We start from the raw sequence: 15,939 nt of genomic DNA on the forward strand, positions 1-15,939 counted from the left end.
GTGTAGGTGGATAGGTAGATAGTTGGTTAAAGGCTTAGGGGGGCAGGACAAGATGGCAGAGTGCTAAGAATTTCTTTGGGGACCTCCATCACTGTGTGTGGGCCGTTCTAAGATCCTGAACAGTAGGAGAGGGGGATTTGCATCTAAACATCCAGAAGAAATTCCTGACAGTTAGAGCAGTTTTTCAGTGGAACAGCCTTCCTCAGGAGGTGGTGGGTTCTCTGTCTTTGGAGATGTTTAAACAGAGGCTGGAGAGCCATCTGACAGGCTGATTCTGTGAAGATTCAAGGGGGTGGCAGGTTACAGTGTCAACAATAGGGTTGTGGGTATCCTGCATACTTCAAGGGGTTGGACTAGATGACCCAGGAGGTCCCTTCCAATTCTATGATTCTATTATTTTAATATTCTGATATATGTCAGCTACGCTGAGACATTTCTCAAAATCACCAAAATCCAAAAATCTAACTCAAATCATATCTCATCTGACGGGGGGGCGGGGGGGGACACATTAAAAGAAATCCAAAAAAGAAAGGAGAAAAGAGGAAGAAGAGGAAGTGGAAGATACTACACAAGTCTTGCATAGTTTAGAAAAACACAACAAGGAAATGAGATCTCTGATAGAGAGGTTGCACAAGGAAATTGTAGCAGTTTGGAAAGAGGTAATTGATTCCAAGAAATCTGACAGTTGATGATCTTTAAAAAGCGGTGGAGTCCAACACGAAGCGGATTGATGAGGACCACACCCAATTGCTTTTTTCAAAAACACTCGGAAATTTTAGATGCTGAATTTCTTTTGATAGGAGACTTCAGTGTGGTTTCAGACCCGATGCTGGATAAGTTTCATAGCAAACAGTGTTCCAAAATACCAAAGAAGGTTCTATCTTATTTTGATAAACTCTCTTTAACTGATGTCTGGAGATCATCAAGAACCTGCAAAGACATCAATTTTTTATTCTCAAAGACACAATTCATACTTGAGGACAGTGTTGGCTGTCAAAATCCTTACTTTTGTCTCTACGGGACATTGAGATCTTGCCTAATACCTTGTTTGACCATAATCCATTGGGATGAACCTTGAACTATCACAGGATTGGGCTCAGGCATTGGAAAATTAATCCCTACTTAGAATCATAGAATCATAGAATCATAGAGTTGGAAGGGGCCATACAGGCCATCTAGTCCAACCCCCTGCTCAAAGCAGGATCAGCCCAAAGCATCCTAAAGCAACCAAGAAAAGTGTGTATCCAACCTTTGCTTAAAGACTGCCAGTGAGGGGGAGCTCACAACCTTCTTAGGCAGCCTATTCCACTGCTGAACTACTCTGACTGTGAAAAATGTTTTCCTGATATCTAGCCTATATCAATTTTATCTACGTCCTTCTTGAAGTGAGGCCTCCAGAACTGCACACAGTACTCCAGGTGTGGTCTGACCAGTGCCGTATACAATGGGACTATGACATCTTGAGATTTTGATGTGATGCCCCTGTTGATACAGCCCCAAATGGCATTTGCCTTTTTTACCGCTGCATCACACAGCCTGCTCATGTGGGAACATAACATTATATCAACAGTAAAAAAAAAATTGAGACAGAAGGAGCAGGGTGGACACCTGTGTACTGTGACTACCCCATGTGGATTATAGAATCATATAGAATCATAGGCCCAGGGACAATGGGTGAGAGGAAGTTGTTTTTGGGTTGGAGGAATGTCAGGATCAGTGCCTGCTCTCTGCCATGAATTGTCCATGAACAGGAGTTACCCCATCTTGTCTGTATTTAACTATTCTTCTTCCTGGCTTTCCAAGTAACCCAAGCCTACTCTCTGTTCCCATGTTATCATGCTTTGTAGTGCTCGCTCTGAATTGTTTGTGCTTTGATCCCTGCCTGCTCGCTCTGCATTTTGTAACATAGAATCATAGAGTTGGAAGGGGCCATACAGGCCATCTAGTCCAACCCCCTGCTCAACGCAGGATCAGCCCTAAGCATCCTAAAGCATCCAAGAAAAGTGTGTATCCAACCTCCAAGTGACAACCTTTCAAATACTTAAAGAGGGCTATCATGTCCCCTCTCAACCTCCTTTTCTCCAGGCTGAACATTCCCAAGTCCCTCAACCTATCTTCATAGGGCTTGGTCCCTTGGTCCCAGATCATCTTCATCGCTCTCCTCTGTACCCGTTCAATTTTATCTACGTCCTTCTTAAAGTGAGGCCACCAGAACTGCACACAGTACTCCAGGTGTGGTCTGACCAGTGCCGTATACAATGGGACTATGACATCTTTTGATTTTGGTGTGATGCCCCTGTTGATACAGCCCAAAATGGCATTTGCCTTTTTTACCGCTGCATCACACTGCCTGCTCATGTTTAGTTTACAATCCACAAGTACCCCAAGGTCTCGTTCACACACAGTGCTACCTAGAAGGGTATCCCCCATCCAGTAGGCATGCTTTTCATTTTTCTGACCCAGATGCAGAACTTTACATTTATCTTTATTAAATTGCATCTTGTTCTCATTTGCCCATTTTTCCATTGTGTTCAGATCTCTTTGAACTAGGTCTCTATCTTCCGGAGTATTTGCCAGTCCTCCCAATTTGGTGTCATCTGCAAACTTGATGAGTAGTCCCTCCACCCCCTCATCTAGATCATTAATAAATAGGTTAAAAAGTACCGGGCCGAGCACCGAGCCCTGAGGTACCCCGCTACTCACCTCTCTCCAGTCTGATGAAACACCATTGACAACAACTCTTTGAGTGCGGTTCTCTAAACCAGTGGTCCCCGCGAAGGACATGGCGCCGGGCCGCGGCTCCCTCTCCCCGCCCCCCCTCGCAGTAAAAAACTTCCCAGGCCGCAAGCTTGCAGCCCGGGAAGCTTCTTACTGCGGGAGGGCAGGGAGAGGGAATCAGGGCCAGCTGCGCCCATGCGCGGGTGCGGCCGATGGGTGGGCGTGGCCCGCGCAGGCCGTGGGCTGCGGGCCGCGCCCCGATGCCCTGCTGGTCCCCAACCTCAGAAAGGTTGGGGACCACTGCTCTAAACAATTCCCTATCCACTTAACTATCTGAAAATCCAGATTGCAGTCCAACTTATCCATAAGAACATCATGGAGAGAACCTTGTCAAAACTTTACTAAAATGATATCAACCGAATTTCCCCGATCCAGCAAACCTGTTACTTGGTCAAAAAAGGAAACCAGGTTGGTCTGGCAGGACCTGTTGGAGACAAATCCATGCTGACTTCCTTGGATCACCAAATTGTCCTCCTGATGTCTGCAGATCGCTCCCTTTAATATCTGTTCATTATCTTCCCCACAACAGAGGTCAGACTCACTGGTCTGTAGTTTCCCGGGTCATCCTTCCTCCCTTTTTTGAAGATTGGAATAACGTTTGCTCTCTTCCAGTCCTCCGGGACATCTCCAGTCCTTAAAGAGGTTCCGAAGATGATGGACAAGGGCTGTGCAAGTTCTCTGGAAAGTTCTTTGAGCACTCTCGGGTGTATTTCATCTGGACCAGGGGATTTGAACTCATCCAGTGCAGCTAAATGCCTCTCGACAACCTCTCTATCCATGTTAACCTACCACCCAGACTTTGGCTACGGCCATCTCTAGATGTGCCTAAACACTTTGACCTGTGGGAAAAAAACAGATGTAAAAGAGGTACTAAGCCTTTCTGCTTTCTCTGCATCTTCCGTTAGAGTTTGTCCATCCGCACCCAACAGTGGGCCTATTGCCTCCTTTACTTTACGTTTGCTCCTCACATAACTGAAAAATCTTTTCTTGTTACAATGGGCTTCCCTGGCCAATCTTAGCTCACTCTCAGCTTTGGCCTTTCTGATGATTGATCTACAGTGCCTAGTAACCTGTAGGTACTCTTCTTTAGAGCTCTGTCCTTCCCTCCATTTCCTGAACATTTTCCTTTTCTTTCTTAGTTCCTCTTGAAGTTCTCTGTTCATCCAAATAGGCTTCTTAGAGCTCCTGCAGTGTTTTCGTCTTTCTGGGATAGTCATTGATTGAGCATGCAATAGGTCTTGTTTGAGTAGCGCACACCCTTCACATGCTCCCTTCCCTTCCAGCATTCTCATCCATGGTATGACAATCGTCATGTCTCTGAGTTTATTAAAGTTTGCCCTACGAAAATCCAACATCTGCGTCTGGCTACAAGCTTCCTTGGCTCCCCATCTCAAAAGGAATTCTATGAGGACATGGTCCCTTCCCCCTAGGGTCCCCACCTCCTTCACCTCATCCACCAACTCTTGCCTGTTGGTCAGTATTAAGTCCAGTATGGTTCATCTACCATTTGATAAATGAAATTGTCAGCCAGGCAGGTCAGAAAGTTGCATGACTGAGGACGCTTTGCAAAGTTTGTTTCCCAGCACACATCTGGGAAATTGAAGTCACCCATGATGACAAGGTCCTGCCGCTTGGATATTTTCTCAAGCTGCTCACGAAGTGCAGCATCCACATCCTTTCGTTGGTCAGGCGGTCGGTAGCAGACACCAACCACCACACTCTTTGTTTTCCCCTCGCTTATTTTCACCCAGATGCTTTCCACTGTAGATATACTCTCCTTCACTAGAATTTCCTGACAGGTAAGCCCTTTCCTCACATACAGTGCCACTCCTCCACCTCTTCAATCTATTCTGTTTTTTCTGAACAGTTCATATCCATCCACCATTACATTCCAGTCATGGGAATCATTCCACCAAGTTTCTGTGATGCCTACTAGATCATACCTTTCCATCAGCATGAGAAGTTCCAGCTCTTCCTTTTTATTGCCCATGCTTCGGGCGTTAGTATAAAGACATCTGAATCCTTTTACTTTTGGTTCTCTATTAGCTGGCCTTGCTGGTTGGGCTGCCTCCGATCGTTTTCCTTCCATACACTCCCTATGTTGATCATCTCCTTCCCCTAGTGGCTTTAGTTTAAAGCTCTCCTGATGAATCTCCCCAGGTTCCTACCAAACACATTCTTCCCCAGTTTCGATAAGTGCAGTCCATCAGGTGCTAGTAGGCCTTCCTCAAGAAAGCCTATCCCATGGTCACAGAAACCAAATCCCTCCTGCCGGCACCAAGTACGCAGCCAGTCATTCACCTCCATTATCTTCCTCTCCTGACGCATTCCTCTTCCCTTGACAGGCAAGATTTAAGAGAATACCACTTGTGCCCCCATTTGCTTGAGCTTCCTCCCCAGATCTTGATAGTCTGTTTTAATAGGAGCGATGGTATTCAGGGACATGTCATTCGTTCCCACATGGACCATCACAAATGGGTAGCGATCCGTAGATTTGAGGAGTTTGGGCAGCCTTTCTGAAACATCTTTAATTTTCGCCCCTGGCAAGCAACACACCTCTCGGGTTAGGGGGTCGGGCCCAGCCACATGGCGATCCATTCCTCTTAGCGGGGAGTCTCCAATTACCAGTACTCTCCTTTTTTTTTTCTTCTCAACTCCATTTCCTTCTGTCCCCGTGGCCTCTTCCCTTTGTCTTAGACTTTGTTTTGTGACCTCTTCCCTTGTTGACCCTTGCACCTCCTCTGCAAGGGCCTGAAATCTATTCTGGAGCTCCAAAGGCCCCGAGAACTGTCTCGCTCTTCACCGTTGAGTCTTTTTCCGAACTGTCTGCAGAGGCTCCCTAGTGAGGCCAATCTCCTTATCCTCTTAAGGACTGGTTGTATCCTCTTTATTCCGAGTTTCAGGGCTCTGCTCTATGAACTCCTCCCCTTTCTTACTTTGGGTCAGAGTAATAATTCTGTTTTCTAATCCCCTAATCCTTTCCTCCAAAAGTCTTACCAGTTTACACTTGGGGCAGCTGTAGTCCATCTTGTCTTCTGGGAGGAAGGCAATCATGTCACACTCACTGCAGATGATGGGATGAGTGTCCTGGAGGTCCATTGTAATGTCTAGGCAGTGCAAGTACTAGGGAAATATAATCTACTGATTCTAATTGCTCGGCCAAGAACCCCAGGCTAAGAGCCACAGGCCAAGAGCCCTTTGTCTCTCTGGCGAGGAGCAGCCCTTTTTAAGCCTCCCAACAATTACCCAGCAATCACCTCACCCAGGCAGCACAATAGCCTCACCTGGTCAGCAGCAAGTCTCCCCAGTAGCTCTCTCCACGTGCTCTCAGTTGTCTGAACTCTGGAAAAGGATTCAGTTGTCCTGCACAGTGCAGGGGGTTGGACTAGATGACCTATGAGGTCCCTTCCAGGTCTATGATTCTATGATTCTAAGAATAAAATAATAATATAAATAAGTTTTGTTTAATGTTTAATATTTGTTGATTGTAATTGTTTTTTATTGAAATTAAATAAAAATTACAATACTATTTTTGTGTTCTATGCGAAATGTTGTGGTTCCATCTTGCACCCCCCTCTTTACCAGTCTTTTAGTGATAAAGGGGAACGTGGTGATTCCGGATCTCCAGGTCGTGGTTGGAGGTTGGCAACCCCCCAGGGTCTCTAAGCTGTGCAGGCCTGAGGTGATTCCAGACAGCCCCCTAACCAGTGGTGAGTGCTCGCCGTCCGCTTCCTCTCTGAGCCGAGGGGTGACCGGGCAGTGCCAGGTCTGGGGTGGGGCAGCTGCTGCTGCTGCAGAGGCCGAGGAAAAGGGATCAGAGGGGTGGCCGAGAAGGGGCTTCTGAAGGGCCCAGCGGTGGATTGAGGGGCGAAGCCCTGGAAGACGGCCGGGTTGAGGGAGGACGGGATGCCCCCGCCGCCACCCCCCATGTAGAAGCCGCCGCTGTCCGAGGCCTTGGGGCTGGGCAGGGGGGGCATGGCGGCCGGCGATGGCTGCAGTATGGGGGGGGCTGCTACAGCTGCTGCGGAGGTGGCAGTGAGGTCTGGAGCGACCAGAGTGTGCCGATGTCGGGCAGCGATTGCGAAGAGGCGGCCAAGAAGGAGGAGGGGCCATTGCCGGCCGCCCTCCTGCTGCTGCTGCCATCGCAGCGAGGGAGTGGGGGCCGGCCAGGTCCATGCCCGGTCTTACCAGCTAGTCCCTCGGTGTGTCGTGTGCGGGTGGTGCAGCGGCTGGTGGGAAAGGGCCTCCGTGAGAAACAGCGGCCGCTGCAGGTGGGCGCTCCAGGGGCTGGGCCAATCCGGACCAACTGGGAGCATCCGGATTGGTCCTCAGACCCGGACGCCACCTGGACAGGGTGGCTGTCCAGGACCGGACAGGGCTGCCTACATGGCTCTTTCAGAAATATAAGAGCCACTTATGGTTAATATGAGCTTCCTCAGATTTGTTTCTGAGGAGGTGTGCCTGCGCATGAAAACACACTAAATAAAGCTTTTAAAGTGCTACTGGACTCCCAATTTGCCCTGCTGCTGCTTCAGACCAACACGGCTGCCCCCATGAACCTATTCCATTGCTCCAGACTGTCACTTCCCTAAAAAGTGAAATGAGGCCATAAGTACAAAGAGTTGGTTAATAGGTGGTGGCAAGACGGGGCTTGGCAGAAGAGTCTGCATGAGCCAGAACATCCCTCCAGTTCCTCTCCCTCCCTTTGCATTGCAGGAAGCCATCCCTGGGAAGATGTCTGGAGGAGCTGGCCAGGAAAGCAGGAGGCCCCTTGAGGGGCCTTCGGGAGCTGAAGAGGCGTCCACTCGAGTGATCACCACGGTCTTCGTTGCACTCCTCATTGATCTGTTGGGCTTCACGCTCATCTTGCCACTCCTGCCTTCTATCCTTGATCATTACAGCAAGAATGATGTGAGTCAAAACCACTCCCAGCCCTCACGTGGGTTGAAACTGGACACATCAAGGACTTTAGTTGGGCTTGCTGTCCATTGAGTCCTTGGGTATCCAAAATACCGTCTGTGGGCTCTGTGTAGCGTCAGAAGGCCATGATCTGCAGTTGCCCCCACCTCCCTGAAAGTGTCTTGCCATATCCCTGATGTGAGAAGCCCTAGAAATTTCTCAGGAGGTGGAGTTGGTTAGATGTTTGTTTCCTATTATTTTCTTATTATTTAATTTGTATAGGATATGTTGTCACACAGAGCTCACAAAACATCCCTTTTAGGTCAATCAAAGGTGCAAAAGGCTGCGGGAACTTCCAGCATTCTGCAGGACTTGCAAAGTGGGGCTCTTCCACCAGGTCTCTTTTTGAGGCTGGGGTAGTGAGGAATATCACCACATACCCCCCACCCGGTCAGTCAGCAGCTAGTCTTATGATCTGACCCCTCTTTCCATCCCTCCAGAGATGGAGGTAAGGTGGGGAATGGAGGAGTTTTTTGAACTTCTTACTGCCATGTTGTTTGGGTTTTATTGTATTTGTTGTCCATTTTAATGAGGTTTTAGTGGGTTTTTTATTGGACGTTTGTAGCCCGCCATGAGCCAGTCTTGGGAGTGGTGAGAAATAAATTGAATAAATAAATAAATAAAATAAAATAAAAGGCAATTACTAAAATAACAGCACATATTACATTACAAACAAGCATGAAGTCTACATTGTAAGAGAATGTGAAGGCAAGACCCAGGTGCATCCCAGAGACTTCTAATTGAAGACTAATTGGGTGGGTGTGTCTGGATGCTCCTTCTAAGACCTAGGATTGGCTAAGAGGTGGTTCCATGGCCTTCCTCCCAGTAGTTGGAGCCAGATGGCACCATGGGGCAGTGCTTAGAGGACCTCTCAGGGCTGTTCACTTTGCTGCAATCAAGAGCCATTAGCAATGCCCAGCTAGGTTCCACTGCTGCAGCTACATTGAGCGGGAGGAGTTCTTCACTGGCAGAGAACATATTGAAGTTGCTGAAATTCATTTAGTTTGGATTGAGCCTTTCTGCACTGTGATCACTGGCTCTTTGCCACAAAGACCACAAAGGAGGGCATTCTTCCCCTCCTGTTCCCATCAGCTGGCAATGCACTGGAATGGCAGCGTAAAGGGCCAACAAGTCATCCCTGACTTATGGTGACAGACCCATTATGCACAGGATAGAATGTCTGAAATGGCAGCAACAGAGCTTCGGGGAAAATCCCAGATTATGCCCGACGTCGCCGCCATCCAGGGCCTGTCCTGACCTAGGCCCTCGGAAGACCCAAGTTAACGAAACGCAGATTCTTCCGGAGTCCTGGGTCTCCCGAGGGGGCAGGCGAGGGCTAGGTCAGGCTAACCCTGTGCATAATTAGAGGAGCCGGGCTTTCGGCCTGGCTCCTCCCCTGACCTACGGCATCCCTGCAGGGAGGCCTCTTGCCCCTGCCTGCTCCGCAGCTCCGCAGAGCTAACAGGGGTGACCCTCCGTCCCCGCCATGGTGGGAGAGCAGCATGCTGCTCCCCACCATCTTGCAGTGGGGGCCCCTTGCTCCCAGTCCCCCCACCGCTGCTGCCACTGCTTCACAGCGCTCCCGGTGCCCAACGCCTGTGTATATGTGGAAATACATCTGTGGAGAACCTGCCTCACTATGTTTTGGCTTGTCCCCTGTACTCTGAACCCAGCGGCAAATTTCTTGCCAAGTTACCACCAAACTCACACCCCACTTCTGATTTTGATAGTCACCTATCTGTTATCAGATGTCGACCCCTATATTTCATATAAGGTGGCACTTTTTGCTCTGGCCGCCAGGAAGATCCGAGCCAAAGCTGTTTTGCAGGTGTCCCCACCTCGATACACCGTGTTTCTTTTAAATTGTAACTCAGTAGCCCTCGTCTACAATTTTATGTAAGCAATATTGGAGAAATATTGTTTTATCCGTATTTGTACCATATTGTTTTAAATTATGTTTTGTAATGGCCTTTGGCTAAACACAATAAATGTTATCGTATCATATCGGTGCTTCCGGCCCTGCGTTGCATCCATGGGGTCATTGCACCGGCAAAGCTACCGGAGCTCCTCCCCCGTGCATACACGGGGGACAGCAAGGCTTTTGGCCCTATGTACCACTGCTGCAGTGCATAATGGGTCTTAGTGGGGTTCTCAAGGGAAGAACCATTCAGAGGTAGTTTGTCATTTCCTGACTCTGCCTCATGACTCAGGTATTACTTGGATGCCTCCCACACAAATGGTAGCCAGGGCTGACCCTGCTTAGCAGCTGAGATCTGATGAGATCGGTCAAGGCTGAGCTACCCAGGACAGCACATGGGAATACCAGATGAAAAAGAGCAGCCTTTGGTTCCATCCTCTCTGCTTTGGAAGTACAAAGCTTTGGGAGATGTCTTTTGGGTCCCATCCATTTGGACCATGTTCTTACCTCAGAAGCAGGAGATCAGAAGAGAGAAAGGGCAGAGTGAGTTCCTCTGCAGCCCTGCCCCATCACAAATTCCCTTGATCTGCAGTGGGCAAATGTGTTGGAGGCTGTGAAGGAGAGGGATCCCATAAACCTTCCTTTGTCATGATATTAGAACTCTTTGATGCATTTCCCAATCTCTATAGGGACTGCTACACCTCATCTTCCTCTCTTTTGAAAAAAGTCCACCTGCCCAGCCGCCCCATACCTGGCCTCGAAAAGTCTTTCACAAGATAATGAAGCAATGAGACTCTCTTTAACCAGTACTAGCAGTCTGTGGTGAGGGAGCTTAGGCCAGGGGTCCCCAAAACCTTGTTATGCCTCTGGGTGCATTTGGAATTTTGAGAGGAGGAGGAGGAGAAGAAGAAAGAAGAAAAAGAAGAGTTCGTTCTTATATGCTGCTTTTCTCTAAGAGAGCCCTGATATCCCTGCACAGTCAGAACAGCTTTCTCAGTGCTGTGGCAAACCCAAGGTCACCCAGCTGGTTGCATGTGGGGGAGCGCAGAATCGAACCCAGCTCGGCAGATTAGAAGTCCGCACTGCACTACACCAAGCTGGCTCTCTGCACCAAGCTAGCTTGTGAACAGGAACACTAAATGGCACCTGCCACAGAATATTGGGGGATTTGAAGCTTGATGTTCGCTTTATAGTGTATGCAGCTTTTCTGCATGGGGGTTCCCACCTGGCAAACACACTAATGTTGCCTCTTTGAACTTTTGTGAAGCTCCCTTAGACCATTTACACACTGGAGGTTTCATGCTGGGCTGCAGGCTGGAGTTTTAGTTGAGGCAGGTTGCCCCACAATTTCCTACACCCACACAGGGGAGCATTTGGCCTGGTGCACCTCATCCACCCCCAATTTTTGCTCCTGCATGGGAACTGGGGCAGTGAAGTTCTCAGTGCATAAACGGTCAGTGTCAAGTCCCTGTTGATCTCTCAATAAGCAGACACATTGGAAGACGTCTTTAATGAAAAAAATGACCAATAAGGAGCAAGGTATTTCCTTGCTAAACCTAAAAAACAAGCTTGCAAGCTTACCTTTAGGCTTCCCCTGTGACTCCTCCCATTTGAATCTTGGCATGCTAAACAATGTACCAGGCCTTGTACTTTCCCAAGCAAGTTTTCCCACACAAAAGTGTGCACAACAGCCCAACCATTACAAGCATTCTTAAAAGAATATATCTGCCAAGCAACATCAATACCAGAAAATCTCAGGAAATCTAATGAGAAAGAGGCATAATAATAATAATAATAATAATAATAATAATAATAATAATAATAATAATAATAATAATAATATTTTTAAAAGAACAACACTACACAATTAGAGCAAGGCAAAAACCATGTCAAGGGAACATCTCATATCAACCATAAAGACATGTCAAAGAAGTATTACATGAAAAGATCATGAGAACAGTGAACAATGTCTTGACAATCAGTTCCATAGAAAAGCCATGGGGGAAGGAAGAGGTGGGCATCAGGAAACACACTGGTGGGAATTTAGAGGTTCTGCTGCTTATTCTCACCATTGAGGACCTTAACTGGCACCCTTGTGCCTCTAGAACAGGCTTTCTCAACCAGGGTTTTATTAAACCAGGAGGTGCAAATCTCTCTCTGTGACTCTCTCCCTCTCCTTCTTGTTGGGTGTCTTGCTGTGCCTCGCAGCAGGAGGCATAGCAGGTAATTAGGGCTGGTTTGTAGGATGGAAGGAGGGCTGGTGTGCATTTGCAGCAGCTCTCTCTGTCTGTCTCTCCCTCCATCGCAGCAAGGGCGGCTCTTTCTGTGTCTCTATCAGCAGCTTGGGGCAGATCTCTCTGTGTCTCTCTCTGCCTCCCTTGCAACAGGAGCAATAGGAGAGAATGAGGGCTCGTATTTGGTCTTGCAGGGCTCTGTGTGTCTCTCTCTGTCTCTGGCACGTCTGAGAGGAACGTGGCATCCAGGGAGGGAGGGCGGGAGCTGTAGGGGCAACCCTATTCCAACTTGGACAGCCAGACGCGTTCCACTCCCCAGGCTGTTCCACAAATATATAGAGGAACCATGGATGGATAAGGAGTTTTAAAATTTTGTTAAATGTTTGTTGGTTGATATGACCATATATAATGTCAATCTACCACTACCCCTCCCCAAAATGGCCAATGATAGGCCTGGAGGGGGTGGGAAGGGGAGGGGCACAAGCTGGACGTGTCCACAGCTATGCTTCCCAACCATATTCTGCACGATCGTGCCACTTCTGGAGTTTCTTGAAGCCTGAAGAATGTGTCGAGGGTTTCTCAATGGTAAAAACACTGAGAAAGGCTGCTCTGGAATGTGCCCATGAATGCCTCATATCTATCTGTGCACAAAACTTTTCTTCTACAGGATGGCTTGTACATGACCTTGCAGCGCGGGGTAAACAGGTTTGCTGCAGTGGTTGGTGTGCCTCCAGAAAGGAAGTACAACAGTGTCTTATTTGGAGGTAAGAATTACATTTCATTTTTAGACTATTTTAGGAGAGGCGATTTATCTAATTCATAATATCCATTGGGCACTATATCCAATGTAGTCCTCTCAAGAGTACTCTTAAAGTACCTTCTGATGCCTTCACACGGATCATAAAGGATCATAATACCAAAGTTCTAAAACTTGTTCAGTGACTGGATGCTGTGAAAGTTTGTGCCCTGGTTAATAGAGAGGGGTGCTGTTATGTTCCCATGACTCCCTGGGAGAGGGGAAACTGAATCTTGATGGAACTCAGAAGGTCAGCAGAGAAGGCAGCCACCAAGAGCAGAAGCTGGTTCTCCATTCCCTTCATGGGCTGCTGCTGCTGGGCCAGGTATGGAATCATTGTCTGTGACCTGCCAGGAAATTGCAGAGGAAAATAAATTTTTTGGTTTAAACATCTGGAAAAGGTGATGCCTCTAATGGAAAACTATTCGTGCTACAAAATCTGCTTGATTTGCCTCCTTCTTGGCTGTATGTTTTCATTTTACTGTATGTGGAATTCCTGACTAGCTGCCTGGTTTTGTTCATATTTATTATACATCACTGAGGTGTCCTTTGTATCTTTAAGTGTTGGGCTGGGGAGTTCCTGGCATTCTCATCATCGTAGTGACTATCATTTCCTTGCTTTAACTTGAAATGACAAACTGTATTAATGTCACAAAAGCCACTATTTAAAGTCAATAGTAATACCAATAGATTTCTCCTGCAAAATGTTATTGGGTACATGTGAAAGATAGGTACGTGTTTTATGTGGAAGAGATGTGGATCCATGTAAAAACAGACAAGCATGGGAAAGAAACCTATCCTTTGCTTTCACATAACGGTCAAGAGAGCCTTCTACCATCCACATCTGCTATCTGGCGATGCTGTTCCATGTTTTTGTGAACTTGCAGCTGGACTACTGTCATGCACTCTGTGATGGGATGCCCTTGAAGGTGACCCACAAACTTCAGTTGGCACAGAATGAGAAAACTGGATTATTGGCAGTTTCTTGCCTGTCTTAGTTTCCAGACACTACAGATATAAAAGCCTTCTCCTTCCATAGGTTGCCATGTACCAACTGTGGCCTTCAGACTCTCACCTCCTAGCCACACCTGAATTTAAGCTGGCCTCCCTGGCATTACCCAGAGTTTGTTCTTTTCCCTGCTGAGCTCCCACGTTGTGCAAGTAGGTGAGGGAGGAGAGCTGTCTTTAGAGATTTTAAGGATATGCTGAAAGGCTTTCATTCTTGATTTTTTTAACCTGGTGAGAAAAATGGACTTGCAAGCCCCAAGAGGTCAGAAAACCTTCAACCCAGCAATGCCACCCCTTTCCTCTGCTTCCAGGGGGCACAAAAATCAAAGTGGCTGGTAACCACCCTCCCCAGCAAATCCCATTGGACAGGGAGGCACATCCAGGACTCCTCACTAGAGTTGGGCGCTTCAGCATCCAATGGGGCCATTCACACCCGAAGCAGCAAGCACTGTGGCACAGGGGAGGGAGGGGAGGCAGCGGTGGCGGTGTGCAACCCGGCACCTGCATGCAGGTGCAGAGCTCTGCACCTGCATGTGTGCACCAACTGGTGCACCCATGCCTCCCCTCCCCCACAACATGGGCTGCTTTGGGTGCAAACGGCTGCTTCGGATGCTGAAGCACCCAACCCTACTCCACACCTGCTTTGCTCTCTGAGGCTCTGTCTCGTCTCTGTGCCCGGCCCACACACTCCTGAGGCTGGCATGGGGACAAGCCACCTCACCAATGTAATTTCAAAAGATCATACTTAACACACTGTTACACTGTTGCTCCTTTCATAGACAGACCAAATTCACATGGTGTGTTAGAATCACAGAATCATAGAGTTGGAAGGGGCCATACAGGCCATCTAGTCCGACCCCCTGCTCAACGCAGGATCAGCCCTAAGCATCCTAAAGCATCCAAGAAAAGTGTGTATCCAATCTTTACTTGAAGGCTGCCAGTGAGGGGGAGCTCACCACTGAGCAGAGGAAAATAACAGTGAGGGGGAGCTCTTCCTCTCACCCTGCACTTGATTCTTATCCTAAACAATGTTCAATTGAATTCAAAAGGGTAGCCGTGTTGGTCTGAAGTAGCACAATAAAATCAGAGTCCAGGAGCACCTTTAAGACCAACAAAGATTTATTCAAGGCATGGGCTCTTCAGCTAACTCTCGGGTGGTAGCAGTGAGGCTCTGATTCGGAGGTGCTAATTGATCCAATTCCTCCTCCTGCTTATGACTAAGGAAGGCCTTCAAGGCCTTCTCATAAGTGGTCATGCATTTACGGTTCCTCACTTGTATGTCTTTTGCTTCTGTGCGTGCATCTAGGTCATTCAGTCACTGTAAGGTAGAGAGGAGCTCTTCTAACTCTTCTTGTGGAAGGTGCAAAGAGTCAAGTGATGCTGCATAGACCTGGGGCCATTTCGCACGGCTTCAAAATAGCACTATGGTTGCTAATTGAAAACGCTACTAATTTGGAATAACACACGACGTCGTAGACAATCTGCAACACTCCTGAAACCGACCCGCAAAAAGCGCTTCGTTGTAGCGCTTTCAGGGGAATCCCAAAAAGTGGATTCACCTCCGGAAAGCGATACACTCCTGCAACCAATCTGCAACAATAGCGATAAAGACCTGTGTGTTAACATTGTTGTGGTTTCTTCAAAGTCCCTCCTCCTGAGCCTGTCCTCCAAACTTCCGGCGAAGCGATCGCCATTTTTTTTTCCCCAAGTGAGTGGAGATCAACGCACCGGCGAGCCTCCGTTTAGCCAGTGAGGCTTCCCAGGCTGCAGTCCCTCCTCAGAGCTGTTTACAGTCACTAAGCACAAGAAGCCCGCAGAAGCCCGTTTGCTGATGTATTTTCCCTTTATTTTTCACACTGTTTCGGCTGAAAATCGCGCCCGTGAGGGGGGGGGGGAGGGGGGATTTTTTTTCCCCACTCGGAGGCAGCGTGGCCACGATCAAATGACAGCTCAAACAGAGGCTTCCCGGCTTCAGTCCCTCCCCTTCAGTCACTAAGCACACACATTTCACACATTCCATTCAGCCGAAAATCGGGCCCGTGAGTGGGGGGGGAATTTTTTTTTTCACTCTGAGGCAGCGTGTTAACGATCAAACGATCAAACAACAGCTCAAACACCCCAGGCAGCTGGATGGGTCTCTCCGTTGCAACGAATCTACCCAGATTCGTTACAATGGGTCTGGTTTTTTTTTTTTTTTAAACCTTCCTTAAAGGGAAAGGGGCTGTTTGGGAGCATGCTAACGGCTG

At 48.0% G+C, this 15,939-nt stretch overlaps 1 protein-coding gene across 6 annotated transcripts in view; it reads left to right on the forward strand.

Moving 5' to 3' along the window:
• Window positions 1-15,939, forward strand: part of SLC75A1 (solute carrier family 75 member 1) — a 90,913-nt gene that overhangs the window by 19,362 nt on the left and 55,612 nt on the right. For 5 of the 6 annotated variants that reach the window (XR_013225083.1, XM_077301737.1, XM_077301733.1 and 2 more), the window contains exons 2-4: window positions 6,364-6,488; window positions 7,495-7,689; window positions 12,557-12,653. Coding sequence is in view for 5 of the 6 variants with exons in the window: in XM_077301737.1 (XP_077157852.1) it covers window positions 7,513-7,689; window positions 12,557-12,653 (274 nt within the window). In the remaining variant the exon portion in view is untranslated. The remainder of the gene's footprint in view (window positions 1-6,363; window positions 6,489-7,494; window positions 7,690-12,556; window positions 12,654-15,939) is intronic. The other variant, XM_077301735.1, reaches the window with a different exon arrangement.

Source organism: Paroedura picta, chromosome 10 (assembly GCF_049243985.1).
Source record: "Paroedura picta isolate Pp20150507F chromosome 10, Ppicta_v3.0, whole genome shotgun sequence".
NCBI classification, from domain to species: domain Eukaryota; kingdom Metazoa; phylum Chordata; class Lepidosauria; order Squamata; family Gekkonidae; genus Paroedura; species Paroedura picta.